Raw genomic sequence first — 24,348 nt, forward strand, 5'->3', positions numbered from 1 at the left:
GAGATGCAGCCTTGGTCTGAAGCAAGAAGCAAGTCATTGTAATTTTAACAAGTGCAGTTTCTGTACTATGGTGAGGCCTGAAACCTGACTGAAATTCTTCATAGAGATAATTTTTTTGCAAGTAGGAACACAATTGAGCAGACACAACTTTTTCAAAAATTTTAGACATAAACGGAACATTTGAAATGGGTCTGTAATTTGCCAGTTCATTAGAATCTAGTTGTGGTTTCTCAATAAGAGGCTTAATAACCGCCAGCTTGAATGGTTTTGGGACGTGACCCAAAGATAACGATGAGTTAATAATATTGAGAAGCGGTTCTTCTGCTACAGGTAACAACTTTTTCAGTAGTTTAGTGGGTACAGGATGTAATAAACATGTTGTTGGTTTAGATGCACTGATAAGTTTATTTAGCTCTTCCTGTCCTATAGTTGTAAAGCACTGCAGTTTTTCTTTTGGGTGCGACGAATGAAGCTGAAATACTAGATGCAGTAGAATCTACATTTGATATTGTATTTCTGATGTTATCTATTTTATCAGTAAAGAAATTCATAAAGTCATTACTATTAAACTGTGAGGGAATATTTAGATCGGGTGGCGTCTGTTTATTAGTTAATATAGCCACTGTGCTAAATAAGAACCTTGGATTGTTTTGGTTATTATCTATGAGTTTGCGGATATGATCTGCCCTGGCAGCTTTTAGAGCCTGTCTATAGCTGGACATACTGTTTTTCCACGCAATTCTAAAAACTTCCAAGTTAGTTTTTCTCCATTTGCTCTCAAGATTACGAGTTTCTTTCTTGAGAGAATGGGTATAACTGTTGTACCATGGCGCAGTACGTTTTCTCTGACCTTTTTCAATTTGAGGGGGGCAACAGCTTCTAATGTATTAGAGAAGATAGTGCCCATGTTGCTAGTCATTTCGTCTAGTTCATGTGTATTTATGGGTACACAGAGCAGTTGAGATAAATCAGGCAGGTTATTTGTGAATCTGTCTTTGGTGGCTGGAACAATAGTTCTGCCCGGACGATAACGCGGAGCCATATAATTAATATCAGTAATACGCAGCATGCACGATACAAGGAAATGATCAGTAACATCATCACTTTGAGGTATGATATCTATATCGGTAATATCAATTCCATACGATATAATTAAATCTAGTGTATGATTAAAATGATGAGTGGGCCCGGTGACGTTTTGCTTGACTCCAAAAGAGTTTATTAGGTCAGTAAACGCAAGTCCTAACGCATCATTTGTATTATCAACGTGAATGTTAAAATCTCCGACAATTAGCACTTTATCAACATTAACTAATAGATCTGAGAGGAAATCTGCAAATTCTTTTAGGAAATCTGTATATGGCCCTGGCGGTCTATACACAGTAGCCAGAGCAGGAGAGATTTCTATTGCATATCTAACAGTGTAACATTAAGCAGAAGTATTTTGAATGAGTTAAACCTCCTGTATCCTGTTTTCTGAGTAACATTGAGAATATCACTATATATTGTTGCAACACCGCCGCCACGACCAGTCTGACGGGGCTCATATTTATAACAGTAGCTTGGTGGAGTAGACTCATTTAGACCAAAATATTCATTTGGTTTCAGCCAGGTTTCAGTCAGGCAGAGTACATCAAAATTATTATCTGTGATCATTTCATTTACAATAACTGCTTTGGGTGCGAGTGATCTAATATTTAGGAGCCCAAGCTTTAAAAATTGTTTTTGTTCATTTATTTAGCGTTTTTCTGTTTTAATCATGATCAGATTTTTTCTTGATCCTGCATTAAATTTATATTTTGACCTCGCTATTCGGGGAACAGACACAGTCTGTATAGATTGGACAACGCAAGTACTTCTATCATTTAAGTTGGTAAAACAAAAGTCATCATAGTAGTTATTTAAGAATTGGCTTACTAGTCAATAAGGGGTGGTGATGGCGCAGTGGATAAGACACATGCCTTTGGTGTGAGAGACCCGGGTTCGAATCCACTGTGAGACACCAATGTGTCCCTGAGCAAGACACTTAACCCATAGTTGCTCCAGAGGCGTGCGACCTCTGACATATATAGCAATTGTAAGTCGCTTTGGATAAAAGCGTCAGCTGAATGAATAAATGTAAATGTAGTCAATTACTAGTGTCTTGGGTTTAATTCTTGCAGTTACTGGCAGTCAGTGTAGAGAGCTGAGCAAAGGTGGAAAATGAGAGAATTTCCAGAGGTTAAATACAAGTCGAGCGGGAGCATTTTGGATGCGCTCGAAGGACCGTGTAGCAGATACAGGTGGACCAGAGAGGACCTGAGGTGCAGTAGTGATCGAATAATGCCTTGACAAGCACATGATTAAAGGCATAATTAGTGTTATTTGAGATTCTATTCCTTGCATTTTCTTAATTGAGAGCTCTGAACCATAAAAAAGTGAAATTAAACCTACTGTATAATAAAATTGATACACAAATTTCTAAGGCTTCCAAATTATCAATATGATCAAAACTTTCCTGTAAAACCTGTTGTAGACTATCTGCTACACACCTTCTGTCGTCTGTTTGATAGTGTATACTTTTTTAGCAAGTAAAAGGGCTTTTATTATAATTATATAATTCCCTTTAGGTCATGTGTCTTTTTGCTGTGAAATCTTTACTGATTTTTTAAAAGTGCATGTAAAACAACTTTTTTATTTTTTTGTAATATTTCAAGATCACAAATACTGGACTGAAGCAACTTCGTTTACTTAATTTCCATGCATTCAGTTTTTCTTTTAAGAAAAATGTATTATCAAATATGATACATTATAGGCTTTTGAAGAATGTTTATTTTATTAACCTCTCAATTACCATTGTATTGCATTGCATTATGTTTTATCTTCCAAAAACAAACAAACAAAAAATATTATCTTAAGATGTATTATCGTGTGATAAAGTGATAAATTATGTTTATATGCATTTTATGTAAGTAGTCTACACTGTTATAAAGATCTCATTGATTTACATTACAAGCCATCAGAATTTCATCTTACCTTTTGGCCATGTTAATTTCAGCAAATTGCAGTAAAAATATTGATCTAACAAAGTTGAAGCCAGACTTTATTTTAGACATTAGAAAGAAGAAAAAATAGAAAGCCAATGTTTTTGTCCCCTTTAGAACAGTGCGCAATGATAATTCTTGTATTAAAAATGTAATTATAATACATTTTGAATTCATAATGACTTTAAGAGGCAAACATTATATCTAATAGTACTGTGCAAGTTTCTTGAGCGTATTATATAACCCTGCACTTCTATTGTTGTACATGCAGAATTATAGAGCTCATCCATTAAGTCGTGTATGATGGATTTCAGATGTGCCAATGTCCATCAAGTGGAGTCCCACCCTCAATAACTCTCAGGCTCCCTCACAAATGTGCCCCTTTTCCCCATCAGTATCTACTTGGTCGTCATGGAAACAGGCAAGATGCTGGGTACAACAAGGGAAAGTGAGAGAAGGAGAGATGGAGGGTGAGGGATGCAGGAAAAAAAGTGTCTGAAGGTCACTCACAGATTAAAGGTTGGTGATGACATCTGTTTGTGTGCATGCTTGGGCTCAAATTCGGGTCCTAATGTTAGTAATATTAAACATTTTGTCTAGTTAATGCTGTGATTTTGCATAGTCCTGCACAAAACCCTAAATATATCACGCTCTGTTGTTCCTCTGGTTTCTCGCCATGTCACGCCCATTGATCTTCCACTTTCTCCTGATCTCTCTCTTTCTTTCTTGCTCACTCTTTCTCCCTGAAAGAGCCAGATGGGGTGAGCGTTTTTTATTCTCAGAGGCCCTCCTGCACGTGCCTCCTATTCAGAGCCTTAAAGCGTTTAATTCATGAGGGGTTTGATTCTACAGAGAAGGGGCCTCTGCATCTCTCCCTCCGCCTGCGTTCTTTTGCCCCTCTCTCTTTTTCTGATCCACTCTTATACCATCTTATTTCTTCCGCTGTTCGTCTCACTTTTTTCCCTCTCGCCTCCTTTATTCCCTCCCCTCCTCTTTTTAACTGTTTCTTTCCTCCATACATTGCCTTCCTGCCTCTTTTTCCAAGTTAATTTCTTAATATTTAAAAGCTCTTCTTAATGCATTTGTTTGGAGGAAAATACAATAAATGAGAAGTGTGATAATATTGTTTTGTTGTTGATCAAACTAATCAATCAGATTTTTTCAAATGCACATGCAAACATAATCTTTGGCAAAGAAATTATACCTTTTTTGTTTCATATAAATGCATAGAGTACGTGCAGTATTGACCCTCTCGCTCTCTGATAATTACACATTGAGTTAGTGACTATTATCCTGTCAGGTGCCTGTTTGATAAAGCTGTGATAAACCTTTCTCCTGTCCTTGCTTTGCTCTCTCGCTGTCTTTCTCTGTTCTTGAATTTCAGAGCCGGTTTTCTCCAAAAGCTTAGGATTCTGGGCTTCTTAACCTTTTTAAAAATGAAATTTAGAAATTTGGACCTGTTGGCTCCTGAAAATGTTCCCATCTTTCACACCACTATGTGTCACTGGTCACAGATAAATATTCTTTTAATAGCTTCAATAGGAATTTGGTCTATTTTCAAAAACACAAATGTAATAATTCAAACGATGCTAAATAAGATTGAAAAGGTCCACAGAAATCAATTTAGAGGGCTTCACCAAATTATTCAAATGGGTTTGTTTCTCAGTGGCTGATTTAATTTGTATTTTTTTATTAGTATTATTTTAATTTTGCGCTCAATAGCAAATGTTTCATTGACAGAAATCCTTGAGGCAGGCTGCCAGGCTATGTCAAGGTGCACTTCCTCATAGAAATAGGCTAGTCAGACAAAGGTGTGTGCATCTATAATGCACGTTTTAATCATTTATGTGAATGCTGTTTATGAATATGTTTGTGTAGGCCTAATTAGCATAATGTTTAGGCTATATAAATGTATGATCAATGAAGGACAGAACATAGGAAGCATATAACTACGACCAAAATGCACAATCCAGTTTCAAAATACACGTTTTCCCTAAATTTCGACGACCTCTCCACCTGTCTGGGACCCCGGTGCCAGAAACAGTGGGATTATTTAGTGTCGCTGGGCTTTAATTGATATTGAATGTGGTCAATATTTATTCGGCTTCAGTTAACGCGAAAATAATAAGGCCTTATGTTCGCGAGCGGTGTGTTCCCGGAGAGGCCGATGCGCCGTCGAGTGGAAATCGATGAACACACTGAGTTAATTATGAGAAATCAATTAAAATGATGGAATTGTGACTTTTATAAAGAGCGAACTGCCATCGGGATATCGACAGGTCAAGAGGGGAGCGAGAGACACTTCCTCCCGGCGCGCGCGTGTTTGATGTCTGGAGCGCGCGGCTAGTATCTCTCTATCTAGACTAGAGACATGGAGAGTCAGACAGACAGACAGAGAAAGAGAGAGAGGGAGACGTGCTGACACCAGCTACAAAGATTCAGTGGAAATCTTCCAGGTTTAATCCGCGTCTGTGTCTTCAGGAAGCTGTATTGGCCGCGTAAAGGGCTTCACGATAAAACGTATTATTTAAGTTATAATTAAATGATTAATGTAGAGTTGTGCATTTAGAAAATCTTAGAAATTTGAGCATAGTGTGTATAAATATTAAATGCTTAATTTGTCAAAAAACAACCCACTTCTACATTACTTTACTCTACGAAACCATGCTTGCAATATGCCTAACCTTTTTTTCTCACCTTCTCATTCTTTCTGTTTTCCTTTTGGTAGCTATCATCCACCAATTCGTGGGGTTTAATCGTAAAGTTAGTCTAAAGACTTAATTTGAGGGCTAAAAAAACACGGGTATTGGTTTTACGTTTTTAATATTTTTAATATTTTCAGAGACCAGCTAGGTTTGCCGTTGTTAAATGAATATGGAATTTATCAACAAGATATTTCCATTGCTTTTTTTCTAGAAGAAGAAGAAAAATAAACATTCACACACACATCTAGGCCTATGTATTTTTATGCATATATGTTATAGTATACTTATAGTTTTTCAATGATTTTTAAGCTTTATCATTATACAGTAAATGCAACATACAAACTTTTCTTGTGCTCACTTTTTTAATTTAGAACGGAATAAACAGAAGTCGTATGTTTCTGTCGTAGCATATTTTAATGGTATATCCCAGTGTTTAATCTGTAGATTAATTTCCCGTCTGTTGCAACAACTTTGACATTTAGTGCAGTGCTTTTCGTTTTAAGAACTGGATCATCGAATTTACAATTGAAATTTAGTTTATATGCTATTAGTCGTGCGTTGCTTAAAATATATTTACTGCCATTTTATGTATTGTGATAACGATATAACATTTATTAATTATTGCTAAATGGTTAAACTATATAGGCTAATATGGCAGCATTTGCATTTATTGTTTAATTATGCATTGACATGTTTGCATTTTTGCATATTCAAAACACCTAAAACTTTAACGAACAGATTAAAATCGTGCATTTAATATAAACGCAAATTTATGTAAAACGTGAATATTAATTTTAGTATAGTAATGCCTTTGACTTCATTAATTAATTGACTTCAGGAATTAAAGGAATATTTAATAGAGCTTATTTTTGTACGAACTAAAAGAACATTTAGATAGTTGTTTATAAATGCAAATATGCATTGATTAAATAAATGCATGCTAGTTAGAGGCAAACATGTAAGTCGGGTAAGAGTTATAGTGATACACGTGCATGCTTTGATAATTAATGTTTATAGATTAATGATAAATGTACCCATATCAAACGGCTGAGCAACTAAAAGGAAATCCATTTTTGACAACTGAACGTGCAGGTGTTGGTAAAAACTCCAAGTGGAAGATGTGAAATCATGCAGTATATTTGATTTACTCTGCACATCATTTTTTGTGGTGTCACGTTAGCGTTGTAATATAGTTAATGCAATAATTTATTATAATATGCATGCACATGCTTCAAAATAAATAAATATATTGACCATTATTATCTTAATTATTAATGTAAAATAAGTGAAATCACGCAAAATGATTGCATAATAAACTAAATGATTAATACGTTTAAAATAATGTTCATTTTCAAGATATTTAACAAATATTAATATTGGTATATCGGTCGCATTTTCTGACTATATGGAAGAAAATGTCGGTGTTAATCTTATGTTTTTTGTCATGAAGGATTCGACAAGTTCGTTGTTTTCCCTGATATTTTAGAGAATTTAGCTCACCTCGGCAAAAAGTATCGATCTTTCGACTTAAACAACAACTTTTGGTCCAAAAGGCTTTGACTATCAAAACAAAAACAGGGGAAAAAACAACCCTCACATTAACGCTAAAAAATACCATTCGTCCACACAATGTGCAAAGCTGTGCAAAGCCCATTAGCTCACGACCTCAGTGTCAAAGGGCAGTTGGTCAGTCTCCAGACGCGCCGGCCGCGAGAGCGCGCATTGGCTTCTGTCGTTATTGCTCTATATTTCATTATTGAAGAAGCACATGCACAGCATACACATCCCAATAATATATAATATTACAAATCCAGAGAAATAGACTTTATATTGGGATAATGTAAATATCAATACCTGTTTATAATTTATACCTATTTTTGAATGAGATCTTATTCTTAACTTAGACTATTTAAAATATTCTATCACATATAGGCTACATACAGTTTTTATTTTCTTATGTAATTGTAGAATATAAAATAGAAACGGAAAATAATGCATGAAAGTAAGCATATAAAATATCTTTTGTTCCTCCAAAATAATGCATTTGATAGATAATAAATAATGATATTTCATAGTTGGATTTACATTCAGTGAATTTTGCCAGACACATGGACCATGGAATGGAAACAGTGTGTAGGTTGCAGTGGATGTCATGTTTGGTCTGTTTGTAATCAATAGCTTTGATTCTCTTGAGCTGATCATTGACTTTTTGATGTGCCATCATAAGAAGAGTTAGTGAGGTATTGACCTCCAACACTGATGCTTTGCTGCATCTTCATTGTGTGTGCTTTTTTTATTACAGACCAAATCTAGTGTGTGCGTGCATGTGTTCGATTACTTTAAAAAATAGGAATAGATCATTTCAAACAAATAGTATCTGAATGGTTAATTTTTAATAAGCAATGATATTTTGTCTATCATTGCCTATATATATATTTAGGCTTGAGAATGTATCCATGTTTTTCTATGAGTAAAATTATTTGATTGTTTTGCGACAAACACACATACGCATGCACACACATGCACGCTCCGTGAGCTCTGTGCTGGTTGGTTGTCCAGGTGGTTAGAATGCGGGCAAGCGTTCAAGCTGAGAGGTTGAAGGTCAATTTCATCCCAGACGAATGACCTCATTCGCTGGAGGCTGACCCCTGTGGTCAAACTGGTAAGGGGAGGAAAGAAAGAGAGAAATAGAGAGAAAGAAAGAAGAAACGATTGGCATTAGGGCCGATCATCTAACAGTTGTGATGTTGTCGTCTTTGGTGTTGTGCATTTTCATTGTATTGGTCAGATTCTGCCATTGTCCTTTTAGATTAAGTAGATTTTTACTCTGTCTATACATCTCTCTCTCTCTCTCTCTCTCTCTCTCTCATGAATTAACACCTGACCTTGACCACTGACACTGAACCTAACCTTCAAGAGTGCCTAAACATCAACCCCCACGGTCCCAAAATACACACTCGCACACAGACGCACATTAAGAGAGAGGAGAGAAACAAACACACACACACAGATGTCCAGCTAGAAGCTTGTGTGAGGATGTTAAGTAAATGTCACATCGTGAATTACACTTCAATCTATGGTGTTTTGCCCTCTAAATATTCCTGTTTTTATTGAACACAAAATAGAGATGGCTATGTTTTTGCTCTTTTTTATATTTTTTTGAAGACTGCAATAATTATGACTCCCCATAAATATGATTCTTTTTCACAACGTGCATGTTGTCATCAAAAAGGCAAGTAGTGTATTTTTTTTCAGTGGCTAAAAGTGGTTTGTGTGTGTGTATACCCGTATATATACATATGTATATAATATTGAATATTACATTTAACGTGTGTGTGTGTGTGTATATAAAAATGAAAATTTTTTATATAATGTTATATATATATAAAAGGTATATATAATATTAATGTATGCATTCCTGGTTTTATTGAATGCAATAAAAGACAGATTGTGCTTATCTTATTTATTTGTGTTTTTATTTTATTTTGAAAAAGCTGCAATAGTTACTGTATAGTTAGGTATTTATATTTATATTTTATAACCAGGCAGGTAGACACAAACGAGGGAATGCAACGCCAGAATAGAAAAAAAAACCTACCCACAGAATTCTCCAGACTAAGTATTTACACTCCTATAAGGTTTTGTTACTTGTCCTCCCCCAAACACCCCTCTCTTTTTCTTTCTTTCTCCATCATCCTGCTTAATCCCTGCCTACTTCACCACATGTTTTCTAATCCCAAATATCAGAGGTATCCCCCCCTCGTCTTTGAGCCCCTAATGCTGAAACCTCCTTTGATACAACCTTCTTTGCTTCCTCTTCCCCTCTTTTTTTCTCTCATCTTATCACTCACTCACACTCCCTGCGCTTGTCCTCTCGTGCCTTGTGTATTGTTACTTGTACGCATACTTCTTTCTCTTTTATATTTAGTTTCCATTTTGTTTGTGCAATTTATTTATCTGCAGTGACACATACCGTTTTAAGCTACAATTAAATGCATTTTAAAATAAAATAAATTGATGGTAAATCTGATAATCATTTCCCATATTTTTTGTTTACTGCATCTTCATGTCAAAGGAGTGTGAGAATATGTAGTGTCATGTGCATGTTTGTGCACGTTGCCTAGTGTCATATCAATAGGTTAATAGGCATAGTGTCACATAAACTAAGTAGCTGATTAGTTGTCGCTTCACCAATCCATACACTAGTCAGAAGTCATAGACCTTTCCGCATTGATTTCCCCCTTTGCCTTAAGAATGAGGTAGAGGTCAGGATTGGGGTTCAGCTATTGATCGACCCCAAATCACAACCCACCCGCTCCGCGTCAACCTGTGCCACCATAGCTTTCACAGGGCGAGGTGACAGTGCTTTGCTTCCGATTGGCTCGGTCAAGGTGCATCGGTAATTGGGCCTTGTTTTGATTGACAGCTAGATTTACATGCTTAACCATGGATGAGCGCCCATGTGTTCGACCGTCTGATGGGACCGTTGAACCAACTGTTACGTTCGTGCATTAAAAACATGGCCGCTAACCTTTGACACCCTAATTTGCTTAGTCACCATTTAAAGTTGTGTGATGGTCCATTTAGGTTGGCCGCCGTCCATAATTGAGTCCTCTCACTTGCACTCGTTCATTATTTGTCAAATAATTCCTCCCTTCGCTTCTCCCGTCCACATTTCTTCTCTGCTTTATAATTACACGTCTGTTTTCGTCCTCAATTTTTCTTCATCTCCACACGTTTCATTGACTCCATACGTCCCTTTTCCTCGCCCACTTCCCTCTATCAACATTTGGCTTTTCATCTCTCCTTTTCTCGGCACTTCCTGATTCCCAGCTGTAATCTCATCGGCATTGCTCTCCTCGTTCTCCTTTTCCCCCACTCCCTCTCTCTTGTCTTCACTGTGTAAGCAAGAGATTAGAGGTTGTTAAACATTTTTCTTCTCTCTTAATTGTTTTGACTTGTGCCATCGGCATCCCGATTAGGGCCCATTGATTTCCTAGTGCTAAGTGCATTGATTTCTACATTTCTTATTGATCTCGGTTCTAAATCTACCCACACACAGTCTCAATGCACAAGGCGAGACGGAGAGAGAGAGGAGAGGAATCTGTTAAGTGTGTCGTTGTTAGACAAAATTGAATGAAAATGAAATTTTATTTATTAATAAATATTATAATTAAATATCACATTAATACTATTAAATATAGTGAAAGTAAATGTTAGGCTATATTAAATAATATAGTGTTTTTTTTTAAGATTTAATACATAAGCACCCATTTTTAACGCACAAACACTGGACATAGCACACACTTATTCACCCCCACGCACTCTTTACCTTTTGCCTCCGTGTAGCCACACACACTTACACACACTCGGAACCCCATAAAGATCACAGACGGGGTATTGGGGCTTTATCCTCTTCTGCTGTAACGTTGGATCACATATTTAGCAGGCCTCTGATGGGGCAAAATCAGCTCCCCCTCTCAAGCTAGTCTGCGCGCTACTGATAGCCCCTTCCATGTCATAGCATTAGGCTGCGGCAGGTCGCTGCGGGCGAGACACATCGCCAGCACTTTGGGGGTCGATGTCTTTTACCAGCACTGACTGCTGGATCTTCAGATGCTGTCTCCCAAGTCTTTGATCGTGTTAAAACTAGCATAGCGTGGAATGATGGTAGAATCTGTATGAAATGGAAAAGACGTTTTGTAGCGGGTCCAGTATAGGATGCATTAATAAAAGAATAAATAAAAATCTTGTTTGTGAATTTTAGCCGCCGTAAGCAAATGTGTGAAATCGAAATATTGTAAGAGTGTTTGGCAGGCTATGCAAGAAAAGCAACAAAAGGACAAATGGTGTAAGCAGCCTAGACTGTATCTGAGATTAAAAAGGACATTTGTTGTGGTATTATTCCATTAAAGTAACTAACTATTGGCAATTCGTTATCTTATTCTTCTCCCTTCATCCCAGATGTTAAAGGTGCAAAAAAATACTAATTTGTCAAAGAGGATATATATTGTTAATGATAAATCTGTTAAACAAGGCATATGAAGAACTACAAATCCCAACATTACCTTGCATTGATGAGCAGGCTATCTGTCAATGAGACAAGATCTGATGTCGATTGGTGATAAAGAGAAGACAACATTAGCACCGTGCAATTATTACCCTGCGTGTGTGTTAAAAGAGAGCTTCGGCGCAGAGGATAGATTTGTATTAAGGGTATTGGCAGACTAGAGCTGGATATTGACAATATGTCAGCACTGATCATTAGATCAGCTGAAGAGAAAAAGTGTGCGAGACCCTTCTTGAATCGCTTCTAACTCCATCGTTCAGGAATTATGTAGACATTGGGTAAAGTAAACATTTATTCTTTTTAGATCTTTTTTTGTTTAGAGGCATACATATGCATCACATGCAAAGATTGCATATAGAAAGTACATTATAGTCTATATGTGGTTGTGTAAGAGATCTTGAGTTGTTTTGTATCTGTCTGTGTCGGTGAAAATGAATGATATTTTATACAAGGGTTGCACTACAGTGGGAATGTGTCCTAGCCACAGTATTAGCTGCTTGTTACAGCAAGAGGGGGTGTTGATATAATTGTAAGCTGGTATTGATTGGGGCGCCTTGTTATTGATGAGAGAGAATTTAATTCGACCAACGCATTTGTCAACATGACATTGCCATTTAACAATGAACTCTTTCACTATTGCTGTCTGGTTCACCCACCCAGACACACACAGGAGGAAGTTTCTTTTTATATGTGCACTGGGCAATGATTATTTCTATTGATCGCCAGGTTCTTTACTTTTTTTAAATATATATATATTTCACAACAGGAACTTAAATAATGATAATGATGCCAGCATTCATATTAATATCTGTAAAAAAAAATTGTGCATAATTTTTAATAATTTTATAAGTGATTTTATTTTGTTTTCACTTTATGCATTATAGCAGGTGTTCAAGCTACAGTGTCTTGCATGTAGTGATACATTTAAGTTTTCGTGCATTTGATTTCCCCCATTTTTAAATGATGACATGTCAATCGTAATGCCTATTGGACACTGTAGTGGACTATGAGCTGACCATTGAATGTAGCCAAATGGAAATGTCATATTTGGAAACTTGTGTTTCAGTCAGCACACCTTTCTTCCTTCTCCGCGCTATAGACGCGCAAAATACACTATATTCTACAAGAAATAATTGCTTTTGTCTGGAGGGAGTTTGGATGGGGGGGGGTTCGCAACGCGTGCCCTTTCAGGCGAGGGGGATTCGTGAAGGACAACTTGTCGCTTCTTTTTCTCTCTCTCTCTTCCGCCCCCCCTCTCGCTCGTTGGACACGCGGATGTCATCTGTCAAATGGAGGGGGTGCATGGGGACAATAAAACTCAAGGAACCATTGTGTTGCAGGAAAATATGATTTTTTGAAGCAAATAAAATATGCGTGTGTATGTTGTGTTAATCAAATAGCTATTAAGGCATATTTCAAATCAGTTTAAGTGGGTTTTTTTAACGATTAAGTATTTTTCTTATAATACGCTGGCCAATAATTGATCTAAGCCTCGGATATAGTAGAATCGATAGACGGATAGATAGAAAGATTGGGGTGAGGGTGCTGGGGAGCCCGTATTGACTGCGATGTTTAGCGTATAGATTTTTCTATTTAAAAAAATCTATGTCGGCAATAATCTGGAGTGTAAGTGCGCGGCATAGATTGTAGCTTTATTACTGACAGCATTCAGTGTCGGAAAGAGGGAATGAAAGATAGAATGGGAGAAAGAGAGAGATCGCCTAGACTAATAGACCAAATGAAACTTTTGTGAGGTATAGCGATAATCCGGTTCTGTTTGTTGCTTATTCACAGTATAATCCACAGACATATACCTGAATGTAGATGAGGATATAATCACCTGATGTAAAATACTCGATGTATGTGTGTAAGCCTATCGATCAGCGGCCCGCCGCGATTATCAGAGTCATCATAATGAAGAGTAATCAAGCGATCAATACGCAGGATAGCTTGCCTTATATGGGATTAGTAAAAAAAAGGAAGGGGAGAGGGGGAGGTATGGATGGAGGGAGAGAAAGGGGGGCGGGGGGAGTATAGCGGCTGCTTCTCTCTTTCAGTGTTGCTTTCGTACCGGGAGGCGGACAGAGCTCGCGAGCGACCGGGGTTCCCAGATAACGGGACTATCGTAACGGACACACACAGACGGATGGTGGTGGGACAGAGCCAAAGAGCTGAATTCCGCTTAACGGGTACCGTGTTGTTTTCTTTTCGTTCAGTTTTAATATGTCGTGCTCAAGTAGTGTTGCTCTTTAATTTATTTATTCAATGATTGCGTTTTAATTACCGGCTCGAGAGTGGAAACGAAGGGGGAGCGTAGCCTTATACGTACGTGATTATTTAAATATATTAAGCGATTCTATTATATTTTCTACAAGAATTATAATGCTGCTTGAAATGCATGCAATGTGCGCGAGATAAACCACACTGGAGAGCTAGAAACCAAATATTGCTGTTAAACCGCTGCAAACCGTTTTAAAGCCAGCAACCGCGACTTGATTGTAATGTAACCAAATAGTTTTTGTACTGAAGTGAACACGATTTTGACTCGAGATTTGTTTAAAAAGCGAAACCAAAGTGGAACCGGATCGCGGCGCGCGCAAGGCCATTGTGACGTTTACCGGCCGCACACCTGGTCTCGCGCGGGATATGCAAAACCCGGGAAACGTTATGACAGTTAAGACAACAAGAGAGTTTTGAATTTTAAAAAGTCACAGTTTCGGCCAACGGTTCGTCGTTTGAAAGCGTAGGTCTTAAACGTTATTCTAATTTGTAGGAAAATTAACGGATTTTTCATTCAAGCCAACAGAAAGACCAAACAAACGTTAAGTGACCACAAAAACACTTTTAGTAGCTATATATCTCGACGATATTTAGACCGCTCGACTATCCGTCTGTGTGTCAGTCCGAGATAGAGTATCCCTGAGGAAGAAGTAATGACTGAGAGGCACAATACCAAAAATGTAAAGATAACCTAAGCTATACATTTTAAAACAAATAGTTACTACTAACCTACCAAAAAGAAAAAATAACAACCCCAAAACACTACTTGACAAAATAAGCAACCAAAGAAAAAGAAACTCAAGACAAGAGACCATAGAAGAAAAGCCCAGACGACAGCGGATCATGTTTGTTCCCTTGCCGGTGCCGTTGGTGTTTCAGAGAACCGCTCCTGACTTCAGCGCCTGGCGACTCAAGTCTCCGCTGCCTCTGCGCTCCGGCAACTCCGGTAAGAGATGCCCTTTACCTCCCTCTGGTTAATGTCGCTTTTCAGCTTTTCTTTTTTCCCCCTCACACTGAAATGAAAAAAAAATCTAAACGTAGAGCCGAAACACCTGTTCAGCCCCAGACAACCGTCTGAATGAAATCCATATTTTTGTATTTCTTACTAAATATATATATTTTATAAAAGTGTGCCACTTTGAGTGTGCATTAATGAAGGCTGGTTAAGTTGAAAAGACGTCTGCCCATAATTGCCCTTGTTTGAATGGTTCGTCTCGGCCTCTATCATCCTTCTGTCCTCCCCGTGTCTGCTTCTCCATCTGCCGCCTGACTCTCTTCTCACGACCCGTTCAGGAATATTGATGCTAATTTATCGATTCCGCCGAGATCGATACACGCAGACATCGAGGAAAAGACGGAGCGAGTGTGTGAATTTAACGACAAGTTTGAGAATGATGATACTTTATTTGTTGATGCTTTTGTCGATTTTAAGTGCTTTTACTTTAGGCATAAATAGCGTAATCATAATTTTAAATTACAGTCATCAATATCTCACTGTAATATTAGCCTACTAAAGCTTTGAAATTTGCAGATAGGCTATAACTTTTATTTTCAGTAAAGACTTTGCATAGTTGCATTCATGTTACAAATAACACATGTGCAGTTGTTTATATTTTGTGGAGCTGCTTGTAAATTAATTTTTTAAATTATTATAGTATAGTAGGCCTATTTGCATGAAAAGTGTAACTTGACTCTGTAATGAAGTGTTACCAAGAATGTCAGTTTGAGATGAAAGACCGTTGTATAGCTTCTGAAGTAGCCTACTGCATTAGTGAGGGGGCGGGGGCGCGCAATGTGTGCGCGCAGCGTCTGGCGTTCAACGAAGCGGAAATTTTCCAACCAGCAGATGGATTAAACATATGCGCCACTTATAGATCGTGTCACCTTAAACACACGTCATACACCAGCACACAATGACTAAAATGTAAATAAGGAATTTAAAAACGTCGAATTGGCACCGCTGTCTTTAACTCTGTTTCATATAAGAGCAAGGCCTAAATACTAAGTGGATACACCATAGACCTTACTGAAAGTGGACGCCATATTTATTTATTTAGTTAGTTAATGAAAACGAGGTTATGCACGTACAGTTAAAGTTTAATTTTCATATCACCGGTTTTCCAGAGTTTTGTGGATCTTTTTTCCTTGTTGCATCTGCAGAACCAATTAAACAGACCTCAAAGCTTCTTCTTCATTCACAAAAAGTAAATCTGGCGTCTGTCCTGAATAAGGGTTATACCTCAAGAAATGAGAGCAAGAGCCTTTAATTACTTACTGGCGCTTAAATGAGCAAAGAGCCAGACATTAAGCTTTCATAAGCTGCACCACATAATGGGCCCACATGGTGATGTGCTTTCTTATGTGTTAAAATTGGATTGGCCTGATTGTTTGGTTGGGATTTGTCTTTTAGGTCAGAATTCTAGGAGGATATTGAGGGAGGAAAAGAGAGAGGGGGATTCTATATCATTCCTGAAAATGATAGAGACATTGATTCTTAAATTTACATTAAAAAGACAATGTTAAAAATAAAACATTACAGTGAACAATTAATTGTGCAGCAAGTTAATTTTGAACAGGTACTTATACAGTGTTTTCGTGTTTTTATTGATGGATGCATTATTGATTGTGTGTGTACTTGTGTTCAGTGTTTGCTGACACTTGTGTTTGCTTTGTCTGTTCTGTGTGGTAATTAGCATTTTTAATGTCTGGTGATGAAATAATATTATCACTTGATGTGTCATGTTCTATATTTTCTTGTATTTATATTTACTTTTTCTCTAAATGCAAAAAATTGAGCTGAATGTATTTGGCATTCGACTGCCACTTTAAAATTATGCCAAAGGTTAAACCTTTCACTTCTTTGATAATATAAGACTCAAAATGGACACCAGGCGCCACAGCTGACATTAAATGCTGCAGAGGTCAGAGTGGCAAGCGGAGCAGCCAGTGAGGATCTTTATGTTGGGTGAGGGAAACTATATTTATGTTCAGCCTTATTTACAGATGATAGACACTATCAAGGGCATTGCTTCAGAGTTTTTACTAGGTTTTTCCTAGCCGGTGACCATGAAGATATCTAACAGTTTTTACTCTTGTGTGTTTACTGTAGAATCTTGGCATCAGGGAGATTGGGATAGTCTGCACACTATATTTACATTTATATATATATATCAGAAATGTATGATGTTGGCCCTGGTGGCTGGTAAAAAGGTAAAAAGTTGACATAAAAAAAAAAAATGTAGCTCTCAAATTATATTGATAATATAATTTGTAATCCAAATTAGAAAAAGAGAACCATTTTCACTAGTTGTCTTAAACTTTTGAACCCAGTTGTATTATGTGTTTTTAGCTCTATAGGGAGCGAATGCTTATAGAGATGGTCCACCATTATTTTTAGGCCTTATTTCCCTTGTGCTGTGATTAGGAACCTCATTGTTGTACTGTTGTTTTTTTTGTGCAGTCTCTAAACCCCTTTCAGGGTCACTTTTATGGAATTATAGTCTTATACAAAAAATATATCCACAGCCTAATCACTGCGGCAAAACCATAAAATAGTTTTATGCTGCTGTGTAAATCCAAGTAGCTGCTCTTTAGGAGAATATTGGGTGCACTCGAGGTTAAAGGTCAAATGCGATCAGGTCAGTCTATGGCTCCGTCGTGCATCTGTCTGCGCAGGCGACCTGTGTTTACACTGATACAAATTTACAGTTTGATGCGCCGCAAAGTGTTTTAACCTCAAATAGGTATTGATTAAGGAAGATCAGCCATGCCGTCCGCAGCCAGAGAGCGTGAGTGTGTGTGTGTGTATATAGATCGGATTTGAGCGGGAACGTCGGCGAGTCCCAGTGCTAACGTGATTGCGAATGACAAAATGTCCACCCGGGTTTGTTAGGGACATAATGGGGAATCAATAGACACAACAGGGATGTCAATACAACATGCTTTATTGCATTAAACCACCTCTCTCTTCCCCATCCTGACACCTAAGCTTACCCTCCACACACACGTGCGCGCCAGCACACACATCTACCAGTTTGCGTCTTTTTTTTCCCTTTTTTAATGTTGCACTTACAGGAAACTGAAATCATTTGAAGTACTGCACTCATTGCACTAAGTATCTCTGAACAGACACACACATGCATTAAGCCAAACGCACTCACACGCGCACAAGAGTTCCCTGCTGAGCGCCTACCTTTCCGATCTCAGCCATCTCTGTCCCTCCATCCATCTCTCTCTCCCTCCTGAGTATCCATGGAGACATTCATAGGCCATTAAGCAGATGGTAATAAAGGGATGTAGGTAAACACTCTCTCCCCTGCGCCGACCCTCACCTCTGCGATGGAGACCACCATCAAGACCACTGCCGACTAAATGGACCTCATTCGGACTCCAATACCCCATATCTGACAGGTCCAAGTGGTTTTTTTTCATGCTCTGGTGTGTGTTTGCGTTACCTGGTGTGTAAGTGAGGACGTATGCGTAATGATCGCTGGAGGGACTGTGTTGGCCGATTTCTGATAGCTCTTAACACACTGAGCACTATTATGGCCTGACCGTGTGAAATGGGATCCGGTGGTCATATTGTACAGGTGGAGCAAGACATCGCAATCTCTCTCTTTCTCTCGATGGACCTTTATCAGACTCATAAACCAAATTACACGGTACGGCTATGTTAATACACTCTCGCTGGTCAACTGTGACCTGTGTCTTTGTTTTCATGCCTCTCTTGTTGGACAACCAGTTCATACCAGTTAAAAAAAAAAAAAGTTCACGTTAAAATTTCTTACACTTATGTCATTCCAACACGTGACTTTATTTTTTCATGGAACACAAAAAGAAGTTTTGAAGATTGTTGAAAAGTGCTGCTTTTTCCGTACAATGATAGTAGATGGTGACCAAAAACTGCTACAAATACTGCCATAAAAGCTTCATAGAAGTTTCATGTCTTAGTTTAATGTGAGGAACAGCTTGAATAAAAAGGAATGTAAAAGCCGTGGTCCACATTCCCTTTCATTTGATGGAAGAAAGCAGTTTGGACATTTTACTTAAAATAACAAATTTTGTGTTACATTGAAGAAAGTAATAGGTTTTGAATAAATTATGAATTTTCTTCATTTTTAAAAATAAATGTTCTTTATTGGCATTGATTGTTCCACAAAGAACCTTTTAAGATCCATGGAAACTTTTCAATTCCACAAAAGGTTCTTCAGAGTCGAAAAATAATATTCAGAATTAGGGTTGCAAAGGGGTGGAAAACTTCCAGAAAATTCCCGGATGATTCCAAATAATCCTGGTAAGTTTCCAACAATTCTGTAATGTTTCCGAAATTTACAGTAAATTTTCCACCTTTTTGCAACTCTATTCAGAATATTCTACACACTTAAAAAATGGTTCTACTAGGAACTGTAAATCATATTGGAACTTTTATTTTTAAGAGTGATGGGTGAACTACTTTAAAGCCTGAATCATGTTTTGTGTGAGAAATGTATGCAACTTTGTTTATGAATACTTTGTCTGAACTCTTTTTATACTCCAATGCAAATACAGTGAGTTCCCACTGAAATTGTAGCATTTGTTTTCCATTTGAATATGGATTTTGAAAAATTTTCAAACAATTAAAAATAAAGGTATAAACAGATTAAATCTTTAAGGTACTGCAATATTTTTATTAAGAATGTATAGTGGGACATGATTGTAATGCATTGGCCATACATTTGCATCCATGCTCTTGCATAAAGTATGTTTCTAGCTAAGGTGGTCAAGCTGGTTTGTTGCTGGACTAGGGTGGTCTACCAGCCCAAATAAGCATGACCAAGACAGTTTACCCAGGTCTAGCTGATATAAGTAACTAGCTTAGACCAGTTAGAAACCCCAGAAGATCAATTTATCAATCTGTCCATAACCCTTTCACTCTTATACTAGTTGTTTATACAGTATACAAATACTGAATACATTTGCCTTATATCCAGAGTGTAAATCTTTTTCTTTCTTTCTCTGGAAGTGGCGTGTGAATAGCTGTAGGGCTCGTCATTGAGGTCAGGGTCTTACCGCCTCTTAATTAAGCTCAGGAATTAGAATTCACCACACAAAGACACACACACACACACACATTTACCCATTTGAAACCACATACATTTACACTTGTACGCAGCTCTTATTATGGTATCCACAATATGAGCCATCTTGCTTTCTCTCTCCATCTCACTGTCATTCCCACTTTTTGAGCCCTTATCTAAGGACATCCTGTTCTTTTGAAGGAAAAAGAGTCAGGGTTCACACATTTTATTATGAGGAGAAAGAGACCGTAGCCCTCTGGTCAGCTGTGCACCATGTAGAACAGAAATAGTTGGCTGTCGAGTGGAAGAAAGAATAAATGTGTTAGATGAAGACCAAGGGCCGATGGAGTGTAAAGAGGAGTGTAAAACAATCAGGTACGCATTCATATTGATTTTTAATTTCAACTTGCTTGAATTAATATTCGCTTTTAAACACTTTTTATCGATCGATCTGGTCTCACCGTGCAGGTTCCAGAGCGCGTACACATGTCTTTCACAAGTATCTACATTGGACCAGCCACCCGTGATGTGGCCATTTAAGTAATAACTTGGACTCGTAACAACCAGAGCTTTTTTGATTGAATTTGTCCCCCTCCCCTGCATTTCATATCATCTCCTGGACCAAGAGTGTCCAGATTTTGGGTGGGTTTTTCACCACCCAATTTAATTTGATGGACAAGCTGTATGAAAATGAGCACGTGCATGTAATCTGTGTGTGTGTTTGAACTTCAGGGACGTGCTGCCCTTCCCCATGGCTGTGTAGTGGTTACAGTTGGGTTCGAAGGGAGAAATTTAATATCCCTCCACAATGTATACACAATGAAGGGGGTATTGCAACAATGGTGCAGAATAAGCGGGAGAGAGAGAGAAGGGAGGCAGGCGTGAGCGGCAGCTTTTAATAAATCTGAGTGCTTTTGCGCTTCAATCTTCTCAAAGTATCCCATCTTTACCCTACACCTCCTTCCTCCAAACACACACATTCACACTCAGTGTGAACGTACTCTTTCACACTTTTGACATTAGATGTAGACAAATTAATTTAAAAAAAGACATTCAAGCCCACGTTCATGGAAAGATTGGCAAAGAATGCTTTTGAATTTCAAACTTCATCTAAAGCAAACATCTGCACGTTTTTGCTTAAAACGATTGAAAATGCATCACATGCGAGTATGTCCAAAAGAATGCTAAGAGCCGGTCGCACACTGCACGCACACATTGTTAGGTTGTTAGGTCAAGGTGCTTGTTTATATTTTTACACAAGGACAAGTGCCCAAGTTGAACTTTTAATTTTCTTCTTTTTTTGTTTTTTGTATGTCCACTTATTTTTTATTCTTTTCTTTCATGGTATTTTCATTCTTTTGATCCAGAAATGAAATCAATCTTACAACCTTACAACCATCTTTCTTTATATTTCTCCCTTTAACACTTTATTTGTCGTTCTGCCTTTTCTGCTGTTGCTTTTTGTATTAACTAAATGCAATATGGAACTGAGGTCTTCCGAGTCTTCTAACTTCTTTCAACTCTTCCTACCATGAACCTATACTGTGACATGTTTTTTTCAGGATTATTTGATGAATGGAAAGTTCAAAAGATCAGCATTTGTTATGAATTAGAAATATTTTGTAACATTATAAATGTTTTTACTCTCACTTTTAGTCAAATTTAAGGGTGTACTTGATGAATAAAAGTAATAATTTCTTTAAAAATAAAGTCTCACCCCAAACTTTTGAACGATAGAGTGCATAGACGAACATTTAGAAATGGTGCAGAATCTACCTAGTTCAAAAAAAATTATTTTTATGAATTACTAACATGATTTGGATCAAATTAATAATAAAAAAAAAAATTATATATATATGTATGTGTGTGTATATATATATATATATATATATATATATATATATATATATATATATATATATATATATATATATATATATATATATATATATATATATATATATATATATATATATATATATATATATATAATTTTATTTTTTTATTAATTTGATCCAAATCATGTTATTTGGCTTGAAGAATTAAATAGTTTGATAGCACTGACAATGGCACAAGTATTGTATAGAAAGGAATGTTTCCAATCTCCTAATGCATTTCTGTGTTTACTCATGATGACACTTCTGATTTGTGTATGTATGAATAATATGTATTTGTTAAGAATAACTAGGTCAGGTGACCCACCCCATCACTTCTGCTTCTCCCTACATCTATCCATCTTCCCCTGTTCCATATGCAGGATGAATATGGTGAGTATATGTGACGGTCAGCTGCACAATTTTACAAAGAAATCCCGCTCTGATTACCCAAGAGGGTAACCACGTGAACGGTGCAGTTGGTGCGGGGTGTGGTTTACCTGACAGGCCGCCCGGCTAATCCCGTAGGTAAGATAAATAGCTAGCCTAGCTCCGACTCTTTTCAGGGCGGCTGTGTATTCAAATTTCTCTTTTTAGAGACCTTGAAAGGAATCCGAATGTCTCAACTGGTTCAAACGCCCTCAAAAGGATGCACCGCTAGTGTGAAAGACGCTCTTTTCTGCATGTGGCCAAAGAGACACCCCCGATTGGAGTGTGTTCACCAGTTGTCCATTCAGCCGTGCACTCTGACCTCTCTCGGCTCCCTTTGTCTGCCTGTCAGGGGCAGTGGGGGTTGACAAGTTGACCCCTGACCCTTGCCTCAGTCCTACCCCTCCTTCCGCCCCTCTCTCGTGCCCCCTTCCATTCACATGCAGCCACTCATCATCCCTCGTCTTTCTAAAAGCACCGTTTTCTTATAGACTCTCCTGCTGTCTCAAGTTCAAGGCCTTGTGGGCCGCTTACATTGAGGCGGGAACCTCTGCCTAGTGTCCATGTGCTTGGATTGCAAAAAACATTATGATGTGCATCAAAAGTGGCTCCAAAATTTGGAGGCTTTGTGCATTGTGTACAGTCTTTATTGGCTTCTGTGGTTCCATGAGGAACCTTCAAAGGTTCCAAAAAGGGAACATTTAAAAAACATTTTTGTTTTCTCAAAGTTTCTTTAAGAGAACCTTTTTTGGAATACTGGGTATTACCAACTCAAATTTTAAGAATGTGGAAACTTTCCATTTCAAAACAGGTTCTTTAGGTTATTAAAATATTCCTCAAACTAAGAAAAAAATGTGTTCTTTTAAGAACTGTTCACTGAAAGGTTCTTTGAGGAATCCAAAATTGTTAACGTTGTTTGCATTAGATCTTTGAGATTGCCTCCAAATTTATATCCAAGTAAATCAGTTGTGGTTGGTTTGAATATGATGAAAGTTCATAATGATGAACAAAGGCACAATTCTTGTGGTACATGTGATGTTTTGTGCAGTTTTGGTGATGTCCATTATAAATTCCTACAGGTTCCTGTAGATTTTCTTTACATATGCACTGATGTGTTTTGAAAATGTTTGACCACAATTTTGAAGGTTCATTTATGAATGAATTAACACTCACAAGTTTAATCAAAACACAATGACAACAGCAAACCTGAATGAACCAGTATTATGACACACACCAAAAGCGTCAACAAAATTTGGAGATATTGTATAATGTTAGTTGCATTGGATCTTTAAGATTGCCTCCAAATTTACCTCCAAAATCCAAGAAAATGAACTGTTGTTGGTTTGAATATAGTAACTTATTTGCTTATTTATCCAGAGTTGATAAGTTCTCAATGATAAACAAATGCGCAATTCTTGGGGTGCATGTAATGTTTTATGCATTTATGGTGACATTTCTATAAGTGTTTGAGTGATGTTTCCGAAAATATTTGGAAGCGTTAGTGTTGGAAGTGTCGGAACCACAATTTCAAATGTACATTAAGAGTTTGGCTCCTCTCATGTGATTAATCAAAGCACACAAGAACTGCAAACCTGAATGAGCCAACATTATTATGTGCACCAAAAGTGCTTCTAAAATGTGGAGATATTGCACACAATAGATCTTTGAGACTGCCATTGAAATTTATCTCCAATATCCAAGCAAATCAACTGTGGTTGGTTTGAATATAATAACCTGTGTTGTTTTTCAGGGATGAGAAATGCATGATTCTTGTGGTATGTATGACGTTGTATGCCTTTTTGAATGCATCCGTTATAAATGTTTGTGACGTTCCTATAGAATTTCTTGACATGCGTATTGATGCATTTCAAAAGTGCTTGACCTCAATTTCAAATCCTCATTATGTGTCCG

The 24,348-nt window shown here is 37.5% G+C and overlaps 1 protein-coding gene across 1 annotated transcript in view; it reads left to right on the forward strand.

The window, feature by feature from the left end:
* Positions 1-14,921: 14,921 nt before the first annotated feature.
* The window catches only part of LOC306847466 (POU domain, class 2, transcription factor 2-like), a gene marked incomplete at both ends in the record, with an annotated part of 54,624 nt that continues 45,197 nt past the window's right edge, over positions 14,922-24,348 (forward strand). Inside the window, one exon of the mRNA XM_079381411.1 lies at positions 14,922-15,024. Within this exon, the coding sequence (XP_079237537.1) occupies positions 14,922-15,024 (103 nt within the window). The remainder of the gene's footprint in view (positions 15,025-24,348) is intronic.

The sequence above is a fragment of the Barbus barbus genome (genome assembly GCF_936440315.1).
Source record: "Barbus barbus genome assembly, chromosome: 27".
Lineage (NCBI taxonomy): Eukaryota > Metazoa > Chordata > Actinopteri > Cypriniformes > Cyprinidae > Barbus > Barbus barbus.